This window comes from Macaca nemestrina, chromosome 6 (genome assembly GCF_043159975.1).
Source record: "Macaca nemestrina isolate mMacNem1 chromosome 6, mMacNem.hap1, whole genome shotgun sequence".
NCBI classification, from domain to species: Eukaryota; Metazoa; Chordata; class Mammalia; order Primates; family Cercopithecidae; genus Macaca; species Macaca nemestrina.
The window spans coordinates 52,592,815-52,619,699 of NC_092130.1; the positions used below are offsets into that span (position 1 = coordinate 52,592,815).

Below are 26,885 nucleotides of genomic sequence, written 5' to 3' on the forward strand. Positions count from 1 at the left end.
AAAAATCACTAAGCCCATTGATTTTAGAGCAGTGATTTGGGAAAACACCATACTGGGTTTTTTTTCATATACTTTATTCTGAAGACTCTTCTGATAGTAATTTGTACTATTTTTATGGATATTTTCTAAAGCAAATTCATGAACTTTGAAGAATTGTGGATTTGTATGAATACTTCTACAATGTCATAGCTTAGGAGGTTTATACACGTAAGGACTAGATGCAATATTTCTAAAAGTGTGGTTCAGAGATCAGTTGCATCCAAATAAAAATACATGTTTCCAGCCTTCATCCTAGATATGCATTTAGATTCTTTGAGAAATAATTAAAGAATCTGTTTTCATTTTTATTTTTTTATTGAGATACAATATTCATCCTTTTAAAGTATACAATTCAGCAATATTAGTATATTCACAAAGTTGTGCAACTATCACTACTATCTACTATCTAATTCCAGAACATTTCATAAACACAAAAATAAATTCATATCCATTCGCAGTCACTCCCTCACTCCTTATCCATCTCACCCCCTCAGGTCAATGGCAACCAGTACTATTCTGGACATTTTCAATCAGTTGAATCATACAGTATGTGGAGTTTTGTTTTTGGCTTCTTTCACTTAACACAGTATTATCAATGTTCGTCCATGTTGTAGTATGAACCAGAATTCCTTTTTTATGGGTAAATAATATTTCATTAGTTGAATATATTACATTTTTTTTATCCATTCATCAATTGCTGGACATTTGAGTTGTACTAGTTTTTGGCTATTGTAAATAATGCTGCCACAAACATTTTTGTACAAGTTTTTGTGTGGACATATTTCCATTCTCTGCAGTATATACCTAGGAACAGAATTGCTGGGTCATATTTTGACTCTTCTACCTGTATTTTAAATAGGGCTTTCAGGTGAATCTAACACTCACTAAATTTGAACCACTTTTTTAGGGTGTCACTATTTCCTCCAAGGCACTGTATCTGCGATCCACCAACTGCCAACAGGTGTGACATTGCACCCGGTAAAAGGTGGAAAAGAAAGCCTGTCACAGCATCCAATCAATTATGATTCATAAACAAAATGTTGACAGTGTGAATAACTAATAATATCACATTATCACCTTTGTTTGACAAATTTAAATCCAGATATACTGAAGGACAAGGTTTAAAGAAACAAATAGCATGGAATAAATCAATCATTAAGAACTCTAATATTTTTCCAGCCTACGGTTGAACTTGCCTTGATTTTATTTTATCTGAGAACCACAAACTTACTGGCTGTGATGGAAATATACCATTCTTTTTGCCTGCCAACCATCTTTGAACACATATCCTAAGCTTGGTTATTTCCCCACCTTGAGACCTCACTTTCTCAAAGCAGAAGACTCCCTTGCATCCTCAGTGCAGGCTTGAAACATTTATGCCAGAATTCAGATAAGAATAGCTGCTATGTACTCTCTGTTCACAGCAGATACACCCTGTTTAGAAGCAAAAGTTCTAGTGGAGGCTTCCAGTGCCCAGAGCCAGAGGTACCAGCTAGAACTATACAGCAGTGGGAGGCTACCTGGGGAAGTTCTGTGGTGTGATTTGACCATTGTTTCAGCTTCCATTTCCAAGTCTGGTCCTCTGGCTCTCCTGGAGAGTGAGAGTTAGCCATGGCCTTCACTTAATACCTATTCTGCTTAAATTGGTATTTCTGTAAAACAAGAACATAACTGATATCACAGGACTCTACCTTAGAAGCCCCACTAAAGCTAAACTTTAAGTACAAGCTTATCCCAAATTTGCTTATTAGCTTTAGGGTCCTAGCAAATCTCTGTCTGCCTCATTTGCAGAAAATCCCCCCTTTTCTTGGCTCAATGGAGCAAATTCCCTTTAAAAAGCTTTACTGATGCAATTTGAACCCTTTGTAATGTTTAATGCTAATTATAAGGTATTTATCCACACAGCAGTATGTTGATTTCTAAGTCACTCTCTCCAGAACATTAACTCCGAATCATGATTTCTTTGCCAAATCCATCATAATCCCCTCCCCACCTCATCACCTTTCTCTAACACATATTAATGTACCTCACCTTCTTTAAAGTACATTGTCTAATAGCTTTATCTAACCAATGATGGATGAAAACTTTTAGAGACAAAATATGGATCTGTGATTTTTGTACTTTCTATATATATATACTGTATATTTAATAACACCTGGTCCCAAATATAGTCAGTCATTGAATTTGACAAATTCTCTTTCTTGTATATCTCTCGTTTTTTATTTTTATTATTTTGAGACGGAGTCTCGCTCTGTCGTCCAGGCTGGAGTGCAGTGGTGCGACCTCGGCTCACTGCAAGCTCTGCCTCCCGGATTCACGCCATTCTCCTGCCTCAGCCTCCCAAGTAGCTGGGACTACAGATGCCTGCCACCACGCCTGGGTAATTTTTTGTACTTTTAATAGAGACGGGGTTTCACCGTGTTAGCCAGAATGGTCTCGATCTCCTGACCTCGTGACCCGCTCGTCTTGGCCTCCCAAAGTGCTGGGATTACAGGCGTGAGCCACCGCGCCCGGCTGGTACATCTCTCTTTAAAGAAACTCCTTAGACTCTTGTGGGCAACCTGGAAGGCTTAAGAGAAGATTGTTTCTGTGAAGCTGAAGGTAGAGTCCATGCAGCAACTCTGTGAATTTATAGAAACCATGTAAAACCTGATTTTCTCCACCCGCTATCATCCCCAAATGTGCCACTGGACAGACCCAGCCTCAAGATTCCAGGTTTTGAGTCTCTTTGATCACTTGCTTCTAAATGAAATCCAGCAAGAGAGAAGCAGGATTTTACTTGCTGTTCTGACATTTCACCATCTTCCTCAGATTTAGTTTGCTCTGATAGTGGGAGTCAACAGAAAATGGCACACAAATATCCATCGACTCTTTCTAAAGTATGGTAAAGTTGATGTGTACAATAGCTCCCAGGTCACACAGCCTATAAATACACCGCATAGATCTGAAAATATGCTCCTGAACCTACAGTTTCAGAGAGAGAAACACCAGCCTAGAGTCTTACTACTGAGCATTTTTAAAGCTACACATGGTCATTGCTAAGAGAGAGAGATCCTTCTGTCATAATATTTATTCATGAGAGGTGCAAAGAATTATATTTTGAGGCTAGAACTTTTCCCAACACACACTGTCTTGACAATAAAAATAAACAAAAACTCATCCGTGAAAACAAATTAAAATATATTTTTAAAAATTCGCTGTACTGAAGATGTTGAAAACAACTGTTTACCGTCAACAATGTTTAAGACAACACAGGTACGTAGGACATGAATGGGAGAACAGTGGGAGCTGCACAGCTAGAATTTCATTGGCACAAATTTCCAAACATGTCAGACTTGAAACTGACCAGCAAGGATTGCTTTGCTGGGAAGTCATTCTAAAGTCTAAATTCTTATTCTTAGATCCAGGGCTGAAAGGCAAAGTAAATTCCTCAGGCAACACAATTTTGGAGAAGTCATGGAACGATCTCCCGAAATGTTACTGAGTCTTTTCCCAACTAAGCTTTTAACTATTCCAATTAACTAAAAACTAGATATTTATGGGCATTAAACATGCTACTGTTTAGGCTACAATCTCAATCCTCCGTTTCCATTCAGTTAAGCTTTTATCCACAACGATGACTTTAACTCAAAATGGTAGCCTTGTAAGGGTTACCACGGCAGAGCTTTTTGGTTACTTTGGTTACCTCCTGAGCTCCACACTCCGGAGAATGTGTGTTTTGTGCCTGGAAGAGCATTGAGGGGGAAACATTCCTATGGGCTCAAACTGGACATAACTTGTTTTTAATGCTTAATGCAAACATTTAGTTTTATTCTCATTAGCAATTCCACAAAGAAGAATAACGCCTCCTATTCTGATCTCCACTTATTCCCTCTGCTGAACTTCCAGTCTCACTATTCACATTGTTCCTGCTTCCACTCCCGCCCTACTGCCCTCTGCATTCTCCCCTACTCCTGAAGCAGCTTCCCTGTTTGATCCTCCAAACCTCCTCTTGCTTTTCGTCTCAGTCCTTCCTCTAAACCAGTTCTTCTGTGAGGGAGACAATAGCAATTCACAACCAAGGCTCCCTGCACCCACTAAGCCTGACAGATGAGAAACTGGCTTGTTAGGATCAGTAAAATAGTTGAAGAATGAATAATTAATAACTATTTATTTTGATTTTGCATTCCTTTGTCTCTTCTCGGATTTTGTGATTTACTGGTATCCTTTCTATGAGAAACTCAGGCCCTTCTTAGTTCCTAAAACACAATATTGTCATGAGTTTTTAATGGAAAAAGTTGAAGAGGTGTAGAGTTACTATTTTAGTTTTTCTTTGTTTTTAAGATGATTCATATTTAAACCATTTGTGGACTCTGACCTGGCTATCCTTCTTGCAGAAATCACACCTGCTTGAACAAGTCTGTCTGAATCATTTTTTAAAATACGGTCACTAATTATTGTTACAGATTCTGAGACTATGACAAAACTTTTCAGTCATAAAGTCTCAAGCAAACTCTTCCAGGGCCCTTTTTACTCTCTGTAGTCTCCCAATGGGATTTGTGTCAGCCCTCAGTAAATGGCAAAGAGATTGGGCAAAACATTGAATTATTTGTATTTGAAACACTACAAATGATAAACATCTGCACATAAGCAGTTACTTAAATAAAATTTAAAATTAGAAGCAACTTCCTTTTTCTATTTTGCAAGAGAGGGGATTGATATCCTCAATGATTTTTAGGAAACTATACAAAAATTTACTTGTTTAAATTTTCAAAAATTCTGAGTTTTTTCATTCAATTTGCTTGAGGGTGCTTCTAGAGGAATTTCTGACAAGAGAATTTGAGAGTGGAAAGGCTAAAGCAGAAAAAGAACAAAGTAATAAAATAGGGACAGTTTAAGTCCCATCCTTGGCCCCCACAATCAGGAAGGTGAAGAGTAACATCAAAAGGGTCTCATGGAAAGGTGTGTGCCATCAGGCCTTTCTCTGCTCTGCATGGGCTCCCACTCTAAAGGGACACCAATATCTCCAGGAACATGCATCCAAAAATGGATGTCAAAGAAACCGGTAAAATCAGCTGCACTTGATTTAGCACTGAGCACAGGAAATACGCGTCATAAAAATTCCCAGTTGGGGCATTTGGTTATGGGTTCAAGCAAGAGTTAGAGATAAACAGGTAGGAGGACATTCTCCAGGAAGCTGAGAAAGTAAAGGTTAGGGCAGCAAAGCTGGAGGAAAAAGAGTGTGGTCAGAATTGCCTTGAAACATCAAAGATTGTCTTTTTCAGTTGCAAAAGTCGTAGGCAGTAATTTTCCATTCCCCATGGCATTGGCCTCTGCCTAAAGCAACCACTGTGTTCTCACTCAAGTGAAGGTGAGCAGAAACACCCCATACTAATTCCTCCTTTGGCAGAAACAGAACCCTCCTACATGCTCTCCTCGTGCCCAGAACGAATGAGTGAGTAATTCCTTGGGCTCAACAGGGACATGTATTTTTTTGAAGACAGTGAAATAATTAAGAGTTAAAATCAATAAAATGGAATTTGGTACCAAAAAAATATATGCTTTTAAACAGTTGGATAAATGTTAAAGCATATATAGCAAATGAGGGTCAGGACAAGGCAAAAATAGCAGCAGCACTGATGCACTGATAATCATCATCCACATTAATGAGGGCTAGCTATACCCCAGGACCACTTTCAGCTCTTCACCAGTGTCATCTCATTTAATTCTCACAATAATTCTGTTGAGGTAGGTTCTACCATTATTCCATTTTACAGATAATCATGCTGCTGAATATTCAGAGCATTCTCTCACAAAGAATGTGGTTAAAACTTACCACTGAGCAAAACGTGGAAATGTTTTGTTGTTTTATTTATTTATTTTTTTTGTTTTGTTTTATTGTTTAGCAAGCACTTACATAAGATTGACTGTGTTGTAGGTACCGTCTAAGGACTTTATAAAAATTAACACATTTAATCCTCATGACAAATCTGTGAGCTAGATACATTTAGTATTCCCATTTTGCAGTTGTGGAAATAAAGCCTCAGAGGGATCAAGCAATCTACTCACAGACACGCAGCTAGTAACTGGTAGAGCTGGGCTCTAAACCCAAGCAGTCTGTCTTGAATGTTCAGAGGAGAAAATGTTCTACACATGCAGTTTATACTCAAGAATTTCTTAAATATTTAGTCAACTTATCCAATTTACTGGGGCAAGGAGCAGTGTGTATGGAGGGGGTAGATAGTGTGAGGAGAGGCTGGGGAGAGGAGAGACAGGCATTTATCGAGTCTCCCTTTTCTTTTCAGACCTTGCCCATGACTCTATCATGTATCATGATTATTGGTGTAAGTACTCATATTTCCTCTTCTGCATGTTACCACCTGGTAAATCTGATGATAATAAACTTATCACTGGGGAGTAAATGATATCTAACAGGTGAAAGAATAGGCAAAGTCCATTTCAGTGCTAATAACTAATGCTTACAGCTTTGATTTTATTTAACCTAATAATTTTAATATTTCTTCACATTTGCGAACAAAATAAATTAAAATATATCAAATTTTGACTCAACTATCTAAGCACGTATTTCTGTCTAAGCATTTCTGTTTAAACCTTCCTATCTAAACATTACTAAGTATACAACCCTCTTAAAAAAATCCCTTAAGTTTCAAATAAGTTCAGACAAAAAACATTAACTTCTTCATAAAGAAGAATTGCTGCTACTATATTACTGGCACTGCCCCCAACTCCCATGCAAGGAGAGGAAATTAACTTTTGTGGTAGAGTTTGAGCATCTGGAAAGCCTTTGGTTGGGAAACCTGGTCTCATTAATAAAACAACCTGAAAATGCCCCAACAAGGGAAGGAATGGAGATTGGTGCTTTGAAAAGGAAAAGGAAGTAGAAAAACCTAAGGGGAGGAAGTTGCTTCAGAATTTAGAGCAGATTAAATATTGGGGGTTCTTAAGACAGCAGAGAGTGTACTCCACTTGTATACAGGTTCTTTGGGTAATAAGACCTGAAATAGGCAGTGATATGAAGAGAGGCCTGATGCTGAGTGTTGTATATAGACAAGGAACTGCTACAAACCCTCTGTTAAAGCTTAGCAGTGAACAAAAAGAGCTACAAGGCTTTGAATGGGCCCATAGGTGTGGGCATGGAGCAGAGGGAAGGAAAGTCACAACTGACTAGAAGTTAGTGGCCCCAACTTTTGGCAAGTAAAGTTACTGGGGTACTTCTGCAAATCCCAGGAAGGAGAGAGGACCACCCTTCCTCCCAAATTAGTGAAACTGAACTTTCTGCTAACAATGACACATGGAGCCTGAGTCAGATTTGATTATATTAAACGACAACAAGAAAGTGACTTTTTTTCCTGGAATATCATAGAGCAAGACTGTATGTTCTCTTTCATATCTTTGTATTGTCTTGTATTTATTGCATAAATTTTAATCTCCAGTTTAACTTGGCTTAATAATAATAATAGTAATAATAAACCAATTTCTAATGTTCTTCACCCTGGAATCAAATTGTGAAGAGAGATCCAAGATAAAATTAATCACTTAAAAGACTCACATGGCGGAATCCGATGGCTGCTTAACAAAAATCATGTTCCCCTCTCCTTCCTGGGTATACAGATAGACTACCCTTTTTAGCATTCCTTGTAATTAATGTAGTCTCATGACTGAGTTCTAACCAATGCACCACTTCCAGGTATGACCAATTAGAAATTTTCCAAGCCCACATCTCAACAATCTCTTCTCTTTTGGTCAATTGGGATAGAGATGACCCCAAAATGACCTTGGATCTTACATGTTGAGCACAGCAGAGGCTCCAACAGTTTTTATCACAGAATGACTCTAAATAACAATGAATGGGCAGAGTCTGCCCACCAGCACGTCCCACAGTGGACTGTTATTTGAATGAGAAAGAAAGAAACTTCTATTGTGGTAAGCACTGAAATTCTGGGATCTATTTGTTACAAAAGCTAGCATTATGTAACTAGCAAACTTAAAGTGACTGAAACAACCACTACAAAACCTAATTCTCCCTCACTTACAATCAATCGCCACTTATTCCTGTCCTTTTTTGAAGAACGTCTTTCAAATTGTAGAACAGATGTAAGAAAATAGCAGCCTGAATGTAAAATCCAGTGTTAGGCTCATATTTAGGCTACGAATAAATATATTTTGTTTGCCACACAGAGCACTCTATTTTACTGAAATCAGTTAACAACATTTACAAATGAGAAGATTTCACACCAAAAATCTGGATTTTCATTGTCTGAAAAATCAGTGATCTTGGGCCTTATTCTCCTTTTTATGTGAGTCAGGCACCCTCCGGACCCACATGGCTGATTCTGGCCATCTTCCCTCTTCTACATTACTTACTTGGCCTTCGACTGCAGTTGACTTTGCCAGCTGGGTTATCATAAATAGCTGGGGATTAAAACTATATGCAATACTAGCTAGCCTAGAATTACAATAAGGAAAGATTACTTTAACTATTTACATGTTATGTCCTTGGCTTCTTTTGATGGAAATTATAGAAATAGCCAAATAAAACCAATTATTACATTTGCTGGTCTGATACTGTTCATGAGTTTTTCCCCCACTATGCCTTTCAATATTCCCTGTATGAAATTCAACACAGAATCTCGTTCTAGGGTTAACTCAGTAGAAATAAATGGTAGCATCCTGTAGAATCCCCCAACACACTAATTATTTATTTGATCATTTTCTTTGATCTGCCTTTGGCTCTTAGAAAGATAAAAGTAATATTTATGTTTCAATTATATTGCATGGGAAGTTAGAACTCACACATGTGTATCCTGTTTGTTTTCCCTGATACTTCTATTTTATTTAAATATGTATTCTCAGTTATGGCTCTTTAAGTGCTTTTTAAAAATTCAGCTGTTTCACATATTTGCTTCTTATAAACAATCTCAGATCCTTTTTGAAATTAAATAGAGTATAAATAAATATGGTTAAATTAAACATTATAGTTAATATTTAACAGCCGTATAAAATTGTATCAATAGAACAGCAAAAGTTTAACATTCATAAAGTAACAGACTATATCCAATTAAGATGCAAATTTTTATTTGATTTTGTTTCTTCCTTTTTGAAAATAAGATAAAATTATACATAAATCTCTTAATATCTTTTTTGGATGATTTGCTACAGAGAGACACACTTAACTGTTGTTGCTTTGCTCATTTTTAAAAATCAACATTAAATCCAGGTATATGGCATTTATACATTCTCTCATTTACTCCATTCTCATTCACTGAAAAAGGCATTTACTGAGCACCTCCTGTGTGTCAAGAACTATATGTGAATAAAGTCAAGTCCCAGTACCTGGGGAACTCAACTGATGGAATAGAATAAAGAAAAAAGAGATCCATAGAATATGTGCAAGAAGAGGTTGGCTTCTCACTGAGAAGTCAAGAAAGCCTTGTTCTTTAGGGGAGATGAGTGCCAGATGTTGAAAGTAAGTAGTGGATGAAGCAGAGGGAAAGACTCACTCTGCAAAGAGATGGAGGCCTGAACCTAGAGGAATTCTTAGTAAATTCCAAGTCTTCAAATGAGCACCATCGCTGAGTGTCAACTAGCAGTAGAGGGTAGAGGGAGAGTGTCAGGAGACCTATGGGCAACCACCGAGGGTTTTAAGTGAGACTTATGTAACTGAATCCACAGTCTATGGAACTGACTTTGCAAGAACCACTCAGGGCCAATATGGATCTGACTACTTCCCTTAGGATTCATTGATTTCCTTTGAGACTGTACATTTCAGAAAGGATTTATGTATCTTGAATAAAAAGGTAGATATACTAAGTGAGAAACCACTAAAATAAGAACTCAAAAGATGTGATAAAGAGAATTTAAGGGCAGAGAAGTAAAATGGGGCAAGAGGGAAGGTTCACACAATTCATGCCCGAACGTAAAATACTCACTTGTTAGAGGTAAGGCAAAAGTTCGCTGTAGTCTTTCTGATGGTCAAAATAACCGTTTATAAAAACAAAAACGCATCCATGAAATAAAATCAAGTCCAGTGCTCAGAGGAAGCAGCAACATTACTGGTGCAGAAAGGCATACTACCTAATAGAATAATAAATGTCCTCAATAATAACCTGACAGTAAACAGTAATAAGCTTCACAGGGCAGTTTCTTATAAAATCCTCCCACAGTAAGTCATGAACATCAGACTACCCGCTCCTGCTTGCCATTCAATAAAGTAGCTCTAGGGCACCTTGGTGAAGTCTAGGAATGTGGTTCTCTGCTGATCTCACTTAATTCAGGAAGGATTTTAAGTTATATATCGGAAAAAAAAAGGACTATATTTTAAATAGTCCTGCATCTTTTCACCTAAGCTTTTTAAAGCTAAGCATTGAGCTCAAATATTGACTCCTGATCATCCCAAGAGTGGAGTGAAGCACAGAGCTCTCTAGTAGAAATGGCCAGCTGGATGAGGGGTAGAACAGAAATCTTTTGGAAATGATTTTCTTGATATTTCTTGAATTGAAGGACGACTCATATTTATTCATCCACTCATCCATTGATTGACTGAAGGATTGATCGAACAACTGATTGACTGAAGAAATACTAATTGACAATCTACTACTCAGAAGGCATAGTGAACTAGACCCAGACTCTACCCCCAAGAAGCTTATGATCTAACGGGGGATAGAGAAAGAAACAGACAAATGACAAGCAGATAGCTTTGGGAAAGGTTTAAGAAGACATTGACCATGGAAAGGAATGTGCTGAGAAAGTACTGACCTGACAGGACGTGGCAGGATTCTTTTCAGAAAGCACTTTTGTCTTTGATTAATTAACTTCCTAATTGTCTATAAAATAAATAGGCAGCTAACATGAGGTGCCTTATTTTATAGAATTATGAACTATAATCTCATAAACTGGGGGACAGTTACTGTAAGGGATAACTCGATTTTAGAATAACCTGTTAATAGATTTATTGAACACTTACTATGTTCTGGGCACTCTGCTAACCACTTCATGTGAATTATCTCACTTTACAACCTCCAGAAAACCCTATGGGGCTAAGTAATGTCAGCTTCTTCTGACAGGAGAAATAGAAATAGAGTAACCTTTGCCAGGTCCACAACTGGTAGCAGGGCTGAGGTCTAGCCCAGTGTTTCACTTCCCAGTGCTGTTTTCCTCTTTGGCAGGGATTAGGCAGCAGGACCAGAGGCCTTTTAAAAATCCCTCATGATTCACATAAATAGCTCATCTTTCTGCTCTCTGTAATGGAGAGGTATGCCTCTCAGTCTTCTTAGAATAATTTAAATTTTTAAGAACAATCCAAATATGATTTCTATTAGATTCTTACAGTAATAGTAAAGGGTGAGTTCTGAGTGAGCCTCGATGGCTGAAGGTTTATATAGATAAATGTGGCTCAGGATTAGAGCAGGGAAAAGCTGAGACTGTCTTACGTTATTCTAATCTGATTTTTCAACAAGTAAATAGGGATTGTAATGATGATCTGTATTTGAATATGAGAACCTCTAAAATCTGTATATTCCTTTGATAGAATATTGACGTGAGAAGTCTAAACTTAAGTAAGAAACTGAAATACATGTTTGAAGAAATGCATGGTTAGCTAATAGGTATTTATTTTTTAAAAAAGGTCTACCCCTTGTGTCTAATAAAATAGCTAAGCAAAGACTAGGCACATGTGAGGGTAGCTGGGTGGGTGGCCGGGGGCGGGGCGGGGGGTGCGGTGCAGGAATTGGTACAGGTGGTTGTTAAGCTTCAACTTATTCATCATCTATAGAAAATGAGGAAACAGGACTTAGATCTGATCAGAAAGGGGAAAATAAGCCTCCTGGGTGCCAGCCAGGGCCCTTGTGTGATATAATGAACCCAACTCAAACTTTAGGTCCCTGCCCCTCCATGTGTCCTCACTAGTAAACCCAACGACTAATTAGCGGCTTCTAGAGCAATTTATTGTGCATTGGCTATTTTATGGGGAAAGGAAAAGATAATATCCTGGTGGGGCTCCAAAGTGTCACTTTGAATATTGCCTCAATGTGTAAGAGATTAGCTTCTTAACCACGTCTAACTGGGCAGGATCTGTCAGTGGATCATAGTTCAGAGAGTGCTGATTCTATCTAGGTTAGGATCAACCTGCTGATGTGAAGAGAGCTCAGAACCCTTCCTCTTCTGAGCGCACAGAGAAGCTTGGCAGCAACACCCACTAATGGAATTTGAAAGCTTCTGCTATTCTTCTATGATATTCAACCTTTCCAGATTCAGCATGGGAAAGATGGGCCATGGGGTAAGCACATAAAGGGTTAAAATGAAAGGCTAAATGCTCATCCTGTGCAGATAATCTAACCAAGGAAGGTGGGATACAGAGAGGGGCTCATTTTAATGTAATGAACACATGCAACAAAAATATTCCCCAGATTGATCTCAGTGCAATCATTCAGTACCACCTGGTTCTGTTCATAAATAATCACTGAGGAATTTTCCATTTAGACTAATGTACATGTGGCCCTAAGAGAATGGCCCACAGGAAAGGAATTTCCCCATTCCTCATTGGCACAGGTAGAATTCTATTATAACCACTGATTAACTCTGCCATGTGGTCTGAGTCTGCCACATGATCTTTTAACACTAAAGTTAAACACTAAAGTGCATTGGCATATATATGCAGCAAAAATCCTGACTTGGAAGTGAAATTCAGCTTTAAAAACAGGAGCTTTACAGTCAGAATATCTACATGCACGTCTGCTGTGCTACATACCAGCTATTTACTGTGAGCGGGGCTCTTTGTGTCTTTGACTCTCACTTTCTTCTTCTGATCGAGGAAGGGGAGTGATATCTACTACATAGGATTATTGTGAAATATGAATGACACGATGTGGGTGGGAGCATTTAGGAAGCTGTATATTGTTATGTGACTCTAAGGTGTGATTAACTGCTGTCACTGTACAGTAGAATTAGTCATGACAAGCCTCAGGAATGAAGTGATGCTTCTAGAGCACATAGAAGTGTGGGGTTGGGAAAGGGAGGGCAGGAAGATCATTCTCATTTGACTCATCAGTTGAACAGACACGTATTGTGTGCTGCAGCATGTCTCCAAGTCTCAATCCCCGGCACTGCACTAGGAACCAGGCTGGAGAAGTATCTCAGCACAAAGAGCATGAGGCCCGTGAGGCCAGCTTCATCTGTGAGATGCTGGTCGGGGACGATGTCCTGGTCAGAAAGTAGGGGTCTATGCTGGAAGTGCTAGGGGCTTCACTGGACAGTGCAGTGCAACTCAGATCTTGCCAGCATCACAATCACCTACAGGACTTTAAAAACTCTGCATCCTTTTCCCAGAATTTCTGATTTTAGCAGAATGGGGTTAGTCCTCAAAATCTGCATTTCAAAGTCCCTGGTGATGCTAATGTTTCTGGTCCAGGAGCCACATTTTGAGAACCACTGGGATAAAAGAAGAATGATGGGTTCTCAGTTATAAACAACTGACTCTGATTCTGGCTAGCTTACAGAAAAAGAGAATTTACTAGAGGGTTTGTGGGTAGCTCCTAAAATCAATAGGAAACAGATTCAGAAATGGAGAGGATCTAGGACAGTTCTGGTTCAAGCAGCATAAGCTACTTCACCATGATGCCTGGGCATCCCTGGTAGAATGTACCAGCTCCATCTGTTTTCTCTCTCTTTCCTCACCTGAATTTAATGTGCTGAGTCCCTGGAGAAAGAGTCCAGTTGGCACATGTCTACTCCTCAGCTAGTAGCTGATGGAGTTCTTTGAATGACTGGCCCTGGAAGATTGCACATAAAGGGAGAGATGGAATTGTAAAGAATATCTGGGTATTATTGCCAAAGGTGTGTCAGTGGCTGCTTAGGTAGCAAAACAAAACAGAACCAAACCCAAGGAAACAGGCCATGTCCTCTGTTATGGTAGGAACAAGTCAATTAGCAGAGGGCCAGGAATTCTAGGAGGGAGCAGTCCGCTCTTGTAGATTCTTAATTTAGAAAGTAAAATGGCAGTTTATAGCTTCTTTAGAGGAGGAAAGGAAGGTAAACCAGCATTTTGGGAGACCCCTGTCCTGGGTGCCTCCCATGCCCTGAGTTCTTCACCCTGAGCTTTCAGGCCTCAGTGGATCCTTGGGACTGTGGTTCAGGATCTTCTGGTTTCCAAAATTCACTCATCTGTCCTACACTTTCAAGCATGCTGTATGATTCATTTGAAGGATTCCTTCATCTGGATGTTTTTAACTATTTAGTTTATTATGAAATGTATCAAACATACAGGACGGTATGGAGAATAACATCACACTTGGGTGCCTACCACCCAATTACCCAGATTTCCATTTTGCAATAAGCCCATTGAATATTATAGAGCTTTTGGCCCTTGTCAGGTCTTGTGGGTGGCTGGAAACTGAGACATGGGATGGCCATTGAAATGGAGGTAAAGAGGGGAGGCAGACATCTGGAGTAGTGCAGATATTCAGGTCATCAATGAAGAAGTGAAGAGATGGGGCTGAGCATACTTATACCTGCCAATACTAAACATATGCAACATATGGATTCCATAACTTGGAAGGTATTAATTTTAAAAGGAATTTTTTTATTAAGATCCCTCTTCCTAACTCAAATTGCCCTAAGAGGAACAGATATCTTTAAGTAAATATAAACATTCACTTCAAATATTTGTTTTATCCCATGTAGGTCGTTAAGCGGATAAGTAATCACCGGAGGGAGTGATAAAGATGCCCAGGGCAGCTTAGCCCAGTGGTGGCTCAGGCTGGGTGCCCACATGTGCACTGGGAGGGGCAACCCTTAAGAATTTCTTTAGAAGTATAAGTTGTGACTAGGCACTGTAAATTTAATGGGATGAGATTTTAATCTTCAAAGTATTAGCAAATGATAACTCTGAAATGTTAAGGCTTTCATTTCCTCTCCATTTCATAGCTATCAATTTAATTAAACAATAATATTATTCAACTATTGAGTTCTAGAGCAGTGAACTCTGAATAAAAGCAAGCCTAGATACTACGTTGTTAATTTTCATTTAAGACCATGTTTCCTTTAGAAACTCTTTTTATTTCACATGAAATAGAAATTTCCAGAAACTGTGTTTTCTTTCTCTGCTATTTTTTCCCTTCTGTTTCCCCTCTAAGAGATCCTTACCTTTTGTCACTTGCATGTTATATCTTGAAAGTGTCAGCCTCATTAAATTAATGTCTGATGTAATATTGACATCTTCATGGAATACAATCCTTTTTCATAAAGTGATTTTCCCGGATATATAAAGGATGCTCCCACAGATGCCAAAATAATTTTTTTTTTTTTTAGCCATTTTAACAATCGTTTCAATAAAATCTGTACAAGACATTGAGCCAGACACTGTGGGAGTCATAAAGATAAACAGACGTATTTCCTCAGGAACCTGCAGTCTTGAAAAAGAGGCCACATCAGATTATTCTCTTGTGGGGCATAGTGTGAAAAATGACTGTAAAGAGGCGCAGAGAGGTGCTGTGAATGCACCAAAGAAGGAGAGATTACTTCTGGATTGATAGACAGGGAGAACTTCCTGGAAAAAAAAGTCTTGATAAAGAGTGGGGAAAGTCTGGCAAAATCAATGGCAGGAACAGGTATTCAGGGTAGCAAGGAACTACAAGCAAAGCTGCTAGGGCAGGGATGCAGGGTGCACTTGGGGGTCGCAGTTGGAGATGGAGATGAGGCAGGAAAGGAGGTCAGGTCCCCCTGTCAGCATGATAAACACCATGGTCAGGAGGTTAGACTTTATTCTGGGATAATGGACAAGCATTGTCTCACTCAAGGCTTTGGAACGAAGGAAATGACATGATCAGAGTAAAATTCAATGCAATTCAGCAAAATGTATTGAGTAGCTACAATGCACCCAGCCCTGTACTTAGTGTAGTGCATTCAGAGACACATTCTTAGTGCTGCCTTCAATGTCCCTGGAGTCTAGTGGGGGGATGGATATACAAACAGATAATGTCAACAAAGTATAGTATATTGAGCTCTGTTAAACCAGCGGGAGGCCACTGGCCTGAGGTTCTCTCCCTATTTTGAGTTCCTACTTAACAAACTGAAACCTAACTTAGTATATTTTTTGTAACAGATAGTTGGGTTTCAGCCAATCACAAACAGCTGAGCTTCAGCCAATCACAGGCACCCAACTGATCCAACCACACCCAAATAAGGCAAATACCTAACTTAGGTAGCCAACAGATAATGTGTTTACTTTGCTTCTGTGTTTCGCCTATAAAAGCTTGCTACCCATGCTGCTGGATGGAGCTCTCTCAACCTCTTCTGGTTCTGATTTCTACCCAATTCAGGCATCATTCTTTGCTCAAATGAACTCTGTTAAATTTAATTTGCCTAAAATGTTTATTTTAACAGCTCAAATAGATGTATCTAAAGGAGGCTGTGAGGACCCACAGAAAGTAATCTGGGGACTAAGGGAGAAGTTGGTGCCTAACTTGAGTCTTGCAAGGACAGAAAAGAGTTACTTGAATGAAGAGAAGAGAGAAGGATATTCCAGTTTAAGAGTATATTTTGAGAAAAATCACAGAACATCAAATAATACTGGATGTGTAAAGAAAGACAGCAGCTCCATTCTACTAGTAGGCTCAGTGTAAGGCAGAGAGAGGGGAGTGAGGGAGAAGAGAAGATGAGGGGCAGGGACTAGCTTTGGAAACTTCACTCAGGATGGAGGTACAGAAACCAGGAGACTATTATAGAGGTCAAGTCCCACAGGTGTTACATTAAGGAGGCATACCTCAAACAGAAATTTCAGATTTTTCATGGGACTCTCACTTAAAGGGGTTCGAGTATATATTTTGCCAGGCAACTCTTATTAATACTTCAAATTATTTCCTAATCTTCAGCATCCTCAGAACTCTCATCTCTTATTCCAGAAGAACCCTCACCCCATCTTCAGTGTTCCATTCCTACCACCCTGGTTTTTTAATCCCCTTTCTCTTCTCTGCCCCTCCAGCAGATCACATTCACCCTGTGAGTGATATACTTTTGCTCTGTTTAGTTTTCTGCACCCACTCCAAATCTCTACACACAGATTTTTATCCTCTCTCTTCTCTGCCAATAGGGCTTGATGGCATCAGAGCAAGTGGACTACTTTGCAACGGGGAGTGAGGTTGTGGGAGGCTCTGAATTCACTCACAAATGTTAACAATTTGGGGACAGTTACAATAATTAAAATATAAGACGATCAGAAAGAGCTAGAGAAGTGGCAGTATAATGGAATAGAAGACATGAAAGTGAGATAACTTGTACAAACATACTCAGGGCCTGACAACTAACCAAAGTAGGACAGAGGCAGAGAGAGGTAGGATTTTAAAACTGCTTTGTAGTTTGAATCTAGAAAAAAAACCAGTAGTGTGATATTATCCACCATGGCTGGGGGATACGAATAGAGAAACGTATTTAAGAGATAATAACAGAAGATGATAAACTTGGCTTTGTATATGCTTAGCCTGAGGTGTCAGCAAGATATTCAGGTCGTATTTAAGAACTAGAGTACTTCAATCTGATGCCATATACCAGCCATCTCTAAACCTGGATGTTACAAATCACCATTCATAATCAAACTCTTCTGGAAAAATGACCGACAACAGCCTGTTCTTGGAGATTGTTTGTACATGGATAACTCTTGCAGGAAATAAACCCATTTAACTTTGCTTCCAACACTCTTTCCTAACTTTTGTTGTTTATTATTTTTTTTTTTTCAGAATACCTCTTAGTATCCTATGGAATGTTTTTTTCAGGGACAATGTTCTGAGAAATGCTCATTAAAACACTACGGATCTCTAATCAGGGGAGGCTTAAGATAGAAGGAACTTGCTGTGGGAGAAGGCAGTTTGTTTGCATGGGAGTGAGAGTTGAAGCATTATGAACTGCTGAATCACCAAAAGTGAACAGAAAGAGAAAAGGAGGTTGGAGATAGAGCCTTGATAAACACCATTTGATACCTCAAATGGCACATAGAGAATATAATTTGGAGAGACAGCAAGTTGTAATAGCAAAATCATGGGTTTCAGAGTGTGACGAGTGATCTAATCTTTTTAAGATTCCATTTTCTTTCTGAAAATTAATGACTACCTTGTTGGCTTGTGTTGAGACTTAAAATAGATACGTGAAATATCTTCCACATAGAAAATACATAATCCACTTTCAATAAATACTATTGTAATACTGTTTTCATTTAAGTTTTTCTTGACATATTGAAGCAAAACCTTGATGAATACACTGCTATATTGAAACCTGAATGTTGGACAATTACATATGAGAAATTACATATGAGAAATGTAATTGATACTCAGTCATTGGTATCAATGCCCTAATACAGGGAAGCAATCCTAGTTCAGACAAGCCTCAAGTAGTAACAGTATGGTACAGGAATAGCAACCATAGTAACTAGTCAATTAAAGGAGACACCATAGGAATTTCCCTAAGGCACCAGGAACTATGATTTTTTCATCTGTTTTTCACAAAGAGATGCTGGAAGCTAATATCTGAGGCTTAGTGAATACATTTGCCCTCCATATAAACTCTTGAGCTAAAAGCCCCTTCCATATGAATGACTGTGGGTATCAAATTGTCATGACGGAACATCCTCTGACAATAGTCATTATCTGGCACCCTCAGGGGGAGACCAGGGGAAAGGCATCTGCAACAAAATACTGGTTAATGAGACATATTTCTGTCTAAATATGTCACAGTGCTACAAATGCAAGCCTTAGTCATTTTCAATATTGGACAATTGAGCATACAAGCCCCAAAAAGATTCTGAATTTAGAGTTACAAGCTCTGCTAACTGCCACAGCAGATTAGCTTTTCTCTTCTCCAGCCCCAAAATGGGGACAATTACCAATATTTTACCCAAGTCAGTTCATTCCAAACCCCAAAGGAATTGTCACCAGAATGTATTATCTTGCAGTCTTTTGGAGGGCAACCTCATAGGTCTCAGGTCTATCTGAGGAACCTGGTGTAGTTAAGGTTGGTCATTAACGTGATTGGTCAGCGTCTTTAATCAAGAAATCATTCCATAGCAGCCAAGATGTGGATGAAAAAGATGTCCAAAAGGATGGCAATCAAGTCTTTGAGGAGATGTCTAAGGCATTTGTTGTTCAGATCCTTGGGAAGGAATAGTGGCAGGGTGACAGATTTATGGTCACAGACACACAGGGCATGGTGGCAGGAGATGCTCACATGTTCTCTGAGCAAACATAGGCTAGTGTGTAAATGAAATTTGCCGTAGAAATTCATGGAGTCTGTCTCAGGTGAGTACTTGCAGGAGAAAATGGGCAACTATGCACTCTGATTGTTTTATATAGTCACTTGCCTAAAATCACAAGGCTGGGGCAGAGTGAATATATATATTTATACGTAAACATAATATATATTATAATATATATTAAATATATGTAATATATATATGTATGTATAAAATACAACGTTACTTAACGTGTGTCCTGAAGACTGGCAGCATCAGCATTGTCTGAATCTAGAATCATCCAAAAGTGCAAATTCCCAGGCCCCACCCTAGGCGTGCAGGAAACAGAATCTGAGTAATTTGTTTTAAGAAGCTATCAGGTGATTCTTACATACAGTAAAGTTTAAGAAGCACTTCTCTAGACCTTTATCTGATGGGTCAATAATTACCACATCTCTCCACTTCCACCTACTCACCCAACTAGGCTGGCTTCTTCATCTTTCTGCCCTGCAGTTCTCTTCTCATGATAACACCTGATTAGGCCATCTGATTATATATAAGAGCTCAGTTTGGAATTTTTGTCATCCACAAAAATCAGAATTTTAGGTATGAAAAGAAGCTGTGTAGACTCAGTAGAACTACTCATTTTTAGCCTTGTGATTTGGTTTGCACCAGGCAAAACTCATTTATAACTTCTTTCCAGTTTCTGTTCATTTCCAAGCTAACAATGACGTAAATAAAGGGATGAAAAAAGGAGGCAAACACTTACCTGGGCTGTAAGTTGCTCCTGGGAAGCTTTTACTTCAGCTTGCAATTTCTGGATGCACTGAAAAGGAGACAAGTTTAGAAACTAAGTGTGTAACTCTTTCTTTTACATACTCAACCTATTGCAGACATAAATGTGTATCAGTTTTCAAATCTTGTGAATGGCAGCATTATTTCAGCTACAGGTTTTGAAAATCGTCATTGGAGAAATCATCCCACCATTCCTATTTCTCTTCCATTTTATGAAAGAGCCCAAAATAAAAACACACAAATATATTAAGAACTAGGATATGCCTGAGTAAGATAATGTTAGCTTGACATGCTATGGTTAATGCAAATGCCCCTACATCATATATATATGATATGTATATCATATATATTGCATATATATATATACATATATATATATGCCTTCACATGAGAGTGTATTCATATATTCCAAGAGCAGATGCAAACCCTTTGGACTTAACAAGAGCTAAATTTATATAATGATATATATTTTAACACTCAGATATTCAGAGATTAATCATTTCTTATAAAGTAATTGATTAAGAAACATATACCAAATGTTATGATCCTCTTGTTTTACTGCACAGAAAGAAACACTCCAACGTTGACAACTAAGAGAAATTTGTGCAGTCAATACCATTTATAAAATAAATAGAATATTCAGCTAATATTATTCAAAAGGATACATATCAAACAAACTTTAAAACTACTACTACCAAAATAAATTTTATGTCAATATTCATCAGGGAATAAAATTACTTTTAGCAAATACAAATATTGTTATTTACCATTGTGAACTTAAAAATATGAACTTTTAATCCAGACTGAAATGGTTTTCCAGGATTATCAGTTCATATAAAATTAGGTAACTATTAAAATAAAGATGACGTTGTTCTACAACATACCTGGTTTTTCACAAGAACCATTTTTTCATATGGTTCCCCACTGGCTTCCTTGTGGTCCACAGCCTCCAGTTTTTCCTCCAGCCGGGATACTTGTTCAAGCAGTTTTGACTTTGTTCCTTCAGAGACTGAAAGCTAAAGATATTTTCTTTATAAGAGTATGTAAGTACAGTGATGTTTTAAAAATTCAACTTAGAAATAATTTATTTTCCACCAGTATCTATTAAATATGAAAACAGCTTCTGGAGCATTCCTCATAAATGATAAATTAGCATAGAGAAAGAAGGAAAAAATTGATTTTATTTATTGTTTATAACTAAGATCTTTCTGAACAAGAGATGAAATCACCGAGTTACAACGGAGAATATAGAAATACTAGAAATAGTGAAATTTCTAGTGCAAAGATCTCAACACTCATCTCACTGGGTTTCAAGATTGCACTTTATTTGTACAGCTGAATTTGAAACTTGTATTGTGATTTATATATGGTCCTTGAAACTTAACTCTTAGGCGGCTACAGCTATCTAGAAAGAGTGGGAGTTCTGACTCTCCTGAATGTTCGCCACAGAAGCGGCAGGGTGCATGGAACTGGGGTACATGCAGGAATTTCAAGTTAAAATCTGATCAAAGGCAGATCTATGCTAAGCCACAACCAAAAAATTCCTAGCAATGACTTTGTCTTTGTTTGACTGTTTGTAGATTCCTCTTGAGGAAAGTGGTAGTTTGATAGTCCTTAGTCTCTAATTCCCTTGGAGAGCGCCTGTACTAGCTTCTCCTTTCATTCTGACAGTTATTGTGCTTTTTCTCTACAGTTCAGCAACAATCCTGAAAGACTCCCTGGAAAGAGACACACAAGTCTGTATTCACTGCAACTCAACTCCCAGGGTACTCTCTGAAGCATGGATTATCTCTACATTTCTTTTGCATTACTCTGAATGTTGTTGCAAGGCAAGTTGTCTCATCTTGAAAAAACTTAATTGTCCTTAGATTTTTAAAGACAATGTATCAAATGTGGAAGTACGAAGAATTCAGTCTGCCAAGGAAATAAGCATGTTCTCTATACTGGCCCATCATACATACTGGCGTATCATATATACTGTGAGCACATCATACACACCGGCACCAAACTATCCAGCCACACACTCATTCACCGGACAAATGTTTGTTCAGTTGCCCCCTCCACAGCCATTGTGTTACATGCCGCAGATTGAGAAAGTGCAAAATAAGGGTTAGAGGGAACACACATGTTACAAACTGCTGGCCATGCCTTTTGGCTCGTGGTGGCCTTGGAGACCAGAGGTGCTCCTCATGATCACTAACACGTGTTTAACTCCTGAGTCCATGGTGGTTTGGGATTGCAGTCTGGCTTCTCTGCCAACCCTTCTATTTTATTAGAGACACAGTATAGTGTGATGGTTAAAGCCAAGGAGTCTTGTGTCTTTATTCTTTGGGTAAAAAAAAAAATCTCAGTTTTGTACAAAAATTAGCCAGGCATGGTGACAGGTGCCTGTAGTCCCAGCTACTAGGGAGGCCGAGACAGGAGAATCGCTTGAATCCAGGAGGCAGAGGTTGCAGTGAGCCAACATCACACCATTGCACTCCAGCCTGGGGAACAGAGTGAGACTCCGTCTTTAAAAGAAAAAAAAAAACAAAACAACTCAATTTTGCTGTTTGCTATCTGTGTGATCTCAGCAAGTTACTCAACCTACCTGGGCTTGAGTTTTTTAATCTGTAAATAGCGATGGGGATGAAAAGAATACTACTTATCTCATGGGTTGCTTTTAAGGATTACATGAGTTTAAACAACAGAAACATTTAGAACAATACCTGGAACATATCAAGCACCTAGCAGCTCTTATTATAATTATTATTCTGCCTCTCTAGATCACAGTAGGTGTTTTTCTGGGTTTTATCTAAATATTTATCAATTTTGTGTGTGTGTGTGTGTGTGTGTGTGTGTGTGAGAGAGAGAGTCTCACCTTGTCACCTAAGTTGGAATGCAATGGCACGATCTCTGCTCACTGCAACCTTTGCCTCTTGGGCTCAGGGGGTCCTCCCACCTCATCCTCCTGAGTAGGTGGGACTACAGGCTCACACCACCATGCCTGGCTAATGCTTTGTATTTTTGAGATGGGTTTTCACCATGTTGCCCAGGCTGGTCTCGACCTCCTGAGCTCAAGTGATCTGCCCGCCTCGGCCTCCCAAAGTACTAGGGTTACAGGTGTAAGCCACTGTGCCCAGCCTATTTATCAAATTGTAAACAAAAACAAAATATCTGAAGACATCATAACCTTTATGAGCTGCATACCCTGAACTCAAACCATATTTGATTTGTTCATTTCCTACAACCACTCTAATGTTCAGAGAAATCTCCCTCTATGTCTGGAATTATTTTTTTCTCATGTATAGTCTCTCTCAGTCGGGTCCATTTTATTCCCATATTCTGTTTGTTACGTGATCCATCGTTACCATTTTATTGTCTTTCTTTTAAATCTAGCTTCTATTGTTTGAAAGCCTCTATTTGTTCACTCAAAAGACATCATTTATTCACTCATTTGTTAAAGAAATAAGTTGGACATTTATTATATGTAAGAATTTGTAGATTAAAAAATGAAAACAATGTCGTTCATATCCTCAAAAAACTCATACTTTAGCCAGAAAGTCAGATCATTTAAAAATAGCTATTATATAATGCAAAACTATATAGGTGAATAAATAATATTAATAGTAGTTAACATTTCTTGGGTACTTACTACATGTCAGACAGTCTGCAGAGCCTTTTGTTTTCAAATTTATTTTAGTATCTCAATTTATCTTCAAAACATCCTAAAGGTTCATTCTATTATAGCTCCCATTTTGCAGATAAAGAAGTTGAGTTTCAACAAAATTATATGACTTATCAAAGGATATAGCAAGTAAATTCTGGAATTCAACTTTTTAGTAGTGGACATCAGATTTGACTCCCTACACTCAAATTTGACCCCAGCTCCAAAATAGGCCCTGGTTATCATGACAATTCTATCCTCTTTGCTGTTGATTGGTTCAGGAATCAAAGCATAAACTAATCATAGCTTGGCTTTCCTGTAGCAACAGTTATCTTATAAGGAGATGTGACCTAATTTGGGTTACTCACACTGCACAGAATTGGAGAGTGATTTGGAGAAGCACCCTCTGTCACCGACCAGACGCGAATGCTACTACAGCCATCCTACAGACATCAGGAAACCAGGCATACTCAGAAAGGAAGAGTAAACAACAGAAAAATCTTAAGTTCTTGATGACATTATTGAAGTGCTTTATTAACCAATCTTGAAGCACACCCTACCCTGCAACTTGCACTTAGTGAGTCAATAAATTCCTTTATTGTTTAAGGAGTTGAGTTTTCTATTACCTGTTGCCAAAAGTATTCTACGGATATGCTGTTTGGTATCAAGATTCCATGTTCTTGACCACGAGTAAGAAAAGTTTATGAAAAACAGCAGAAACTAACATATGTTTGGTAGATATAGTATACTAGGCATTCTGCTGGGTGCTACATATATAAATGTTACCTTACGTCATTGCTCAAAACCCTATCAGCAATTTTCTTTATATTTTTGTTATCATCATCAAAAAGAATGAGAAACTAAACGCTTTAGTGGTGAATTAACTTGTGTAAGATTCCAAAGCTAATAAGAAGAGGTTAGATTTTGGCCCTCATTTGTCTGCCTCCATTCCTGGTTTTATATCATATCCAAATCCTAACTCAGACTGCCTGTCACAATGAGGCCTGTGATGTTTTTTTTCCTTACCATATGGACTTCAGCAATATTTCTCAGGATCTTAATTTATATACTTACAGGAATTTTTTTCTAATATCTTAGAATTCTCTCTAACCCACCATCTTGCTTCCTTTTATACAGACACTAACCCCTTATTTCCTCTCCTTTTGTAATAAGTTTCTTACTGAATATCTCTTTAACTCAGATATATTTAGCTCAGGTTCAGCTTAATTCTAAGAAATGTTGACTTAGAATCAGGATACCTATGCTTTAGTCTTAATTCCACAACTCACTGACTCTATAACCTTGGTGCCTATAATAGGATTTTTAAAATAATTTCAACTTTTTTTTTTAGATTCAGAAAGTGTATGTACATATTTGTTACATGGGTGTATTGCATGATGCTGAGGTTTGGGGTATGAATGGTTCCATCATCCAGGTAGTGAGCATAGTACCCAACAGGTAGTTTTTCAGCCCTTGGTCCTCTTCCTCCCCTCCCACCTCTAGTAGTCCCCAGTGTCTTTTGGTCCCATCTTCGTGTCCATGTGTACCCAGTGCTGAGCTCCCACTTATAAGTGAGAACATGCAGTGTTTGTTTTTCTCTTCCTGTATTAATTTGCTTAGGGTAATGGCCTCCAGCTGCATCCGTGATGATGATTTCATTCTTTTTATGGCTGTGTAGTATTCCAGGTGTATTTGCACAACATTTTCTTTATTCAATCCACTGTTGATGGGCACCTAGGTTGATTCGATGTCTTGTTATTGTGAGTAGTGCTGCGATGAAGTTAATATGTCTTTTTGGTAGAACAATTTATTTTCCTTTGAGTATACACCCAGTAATGAGATTGGTGGGTTAAATGATAGTTTTATTTTAATTCTTTGAAAAAATCTTCAAACTGCTTTCTAAATTAGTGGCTGAACTAATTTACATTCCTACCAACATTGTACAAGTGTTCCCTTTTCTCAGCAGCTTCGCCACCACTTGTTATTGTCTTTTTAATAATGGCCACTCTGACTTGTGCGAGATGGTACCACATTGTGGTTTTGATTTGTGTTTCTCTGATGATTAGTGATGTGGGGCGCTTTTTCCTACGTTTGTTGGCTGCTGCATATCTTCTTCTGAGAAGTGTCTGTTCATGTCCTTTGCCCACTTTTTAATTTTTTTAATTTTTCACTTATTGAAATGTTTAAGTTTCTTGTAGATTCTGAATATTAGACCTACGTTAAATGCATAGTTTGAAGATTTATTCTCCTACCCTGTTGGTCGTCTGTTTACATTGTTAACAGTTTCCTTTGTGGTACAGAATCTCTTTAGCTTAATTAGGACCCACTTTGCAATTTCTGTTGTTGTTGCAGTTGTTTTTGAGAGCTTAGTCATAAATTCTTTCCCAAGGCCAATGTCCAGAATGGTACTTCCTAGGCTTTCTTCTAGGATTCTTATAGTTTGAGGTTGAACATTTAAATCTTTAATCCATCTTGAGTTAGTTTTTGTGTACTGTGAAAGAAAGGGGTGCAGTTTTATTCTTTTGAATAATAGGACTTTACTATGCTATCTTGTTGTATCTTAGTAGGGTAGTTATCCAGTCATATATGTTCAGATTAGGTTGCAAATTCCCCAGAAGGATGGATGAGGAATTCTGTCAAAATGTATAATAAGATACAGTCTAATTGGCCAGGAGCAATCTTTGCTAAGATTATTCCATTTATTAACTTTTAAACTGTGAGTCTTAATTCTCATATGTAACATCACTTCACAAAAGCAAGATAAAGGGATGTTATTTTTTCCTCCTTACACAGACAAGTTGTAGCAAGAACTAATAATTTACTATTGGATTCTATTATATAATGGTGAAATTGTTTATCAACATAGGACAATTGATATACCCCATCCCCACTGCAAATGGCCTATCAAACACACCTGATAATCCAGAAGGAAAAAGGAGAAATGAGACTAAAATAAGTTACACATCTGAGATTTTTTTTAAAAAATTTAAGCTCTGTGAAAAAGATTGTGCTCTACTGCTTAATCACAAGATGTTAGCTGCCATCTTAAATTTACTTCATTGTCTTGATAGGGGTTTTAAAGCTTTTTAAAGTATAATTCTCAATTTGGGATTCACTGAGGCATTCTGCCTAAACTCACATTTAATTATGGGATAGGAAACAAGGTATCAACATAAATAAGGAAATTCAAGTTAA

At 38.1% G+C, this 26,885-nt stretch overlaps 1 protein-coding gene across 1 annotated transcript in view; it reads right to left on the reverse strand.

The window, feature by feature from the left end:
* Nucleotides 1–26,885, reverse strand: part of LOC105467225 (coiled-coil domain containing 192) — a 249,325-nt gene that overhangs the window by 134,219 nt on the left and 88,221 nt on the right. Inside the window, exons 4-5 of the mRNA XM_011716707.2 lie at nucleotides 20,929–21,060; nucleotides 20,019–20,075 (exon numbers count right to left, since the gene is read on the reverse strand). Of these exons, the coding sequence (XP_011715009.1) occupies nucleotides 20,019–20,075; nucleotides 20,929–21,060 (189 nt within the window). The remainder of the gene's footprint in view (nucleotides 1–20,018; nucleotides 20,076–20,928; nucleotides 21,061–26,885) is intronic.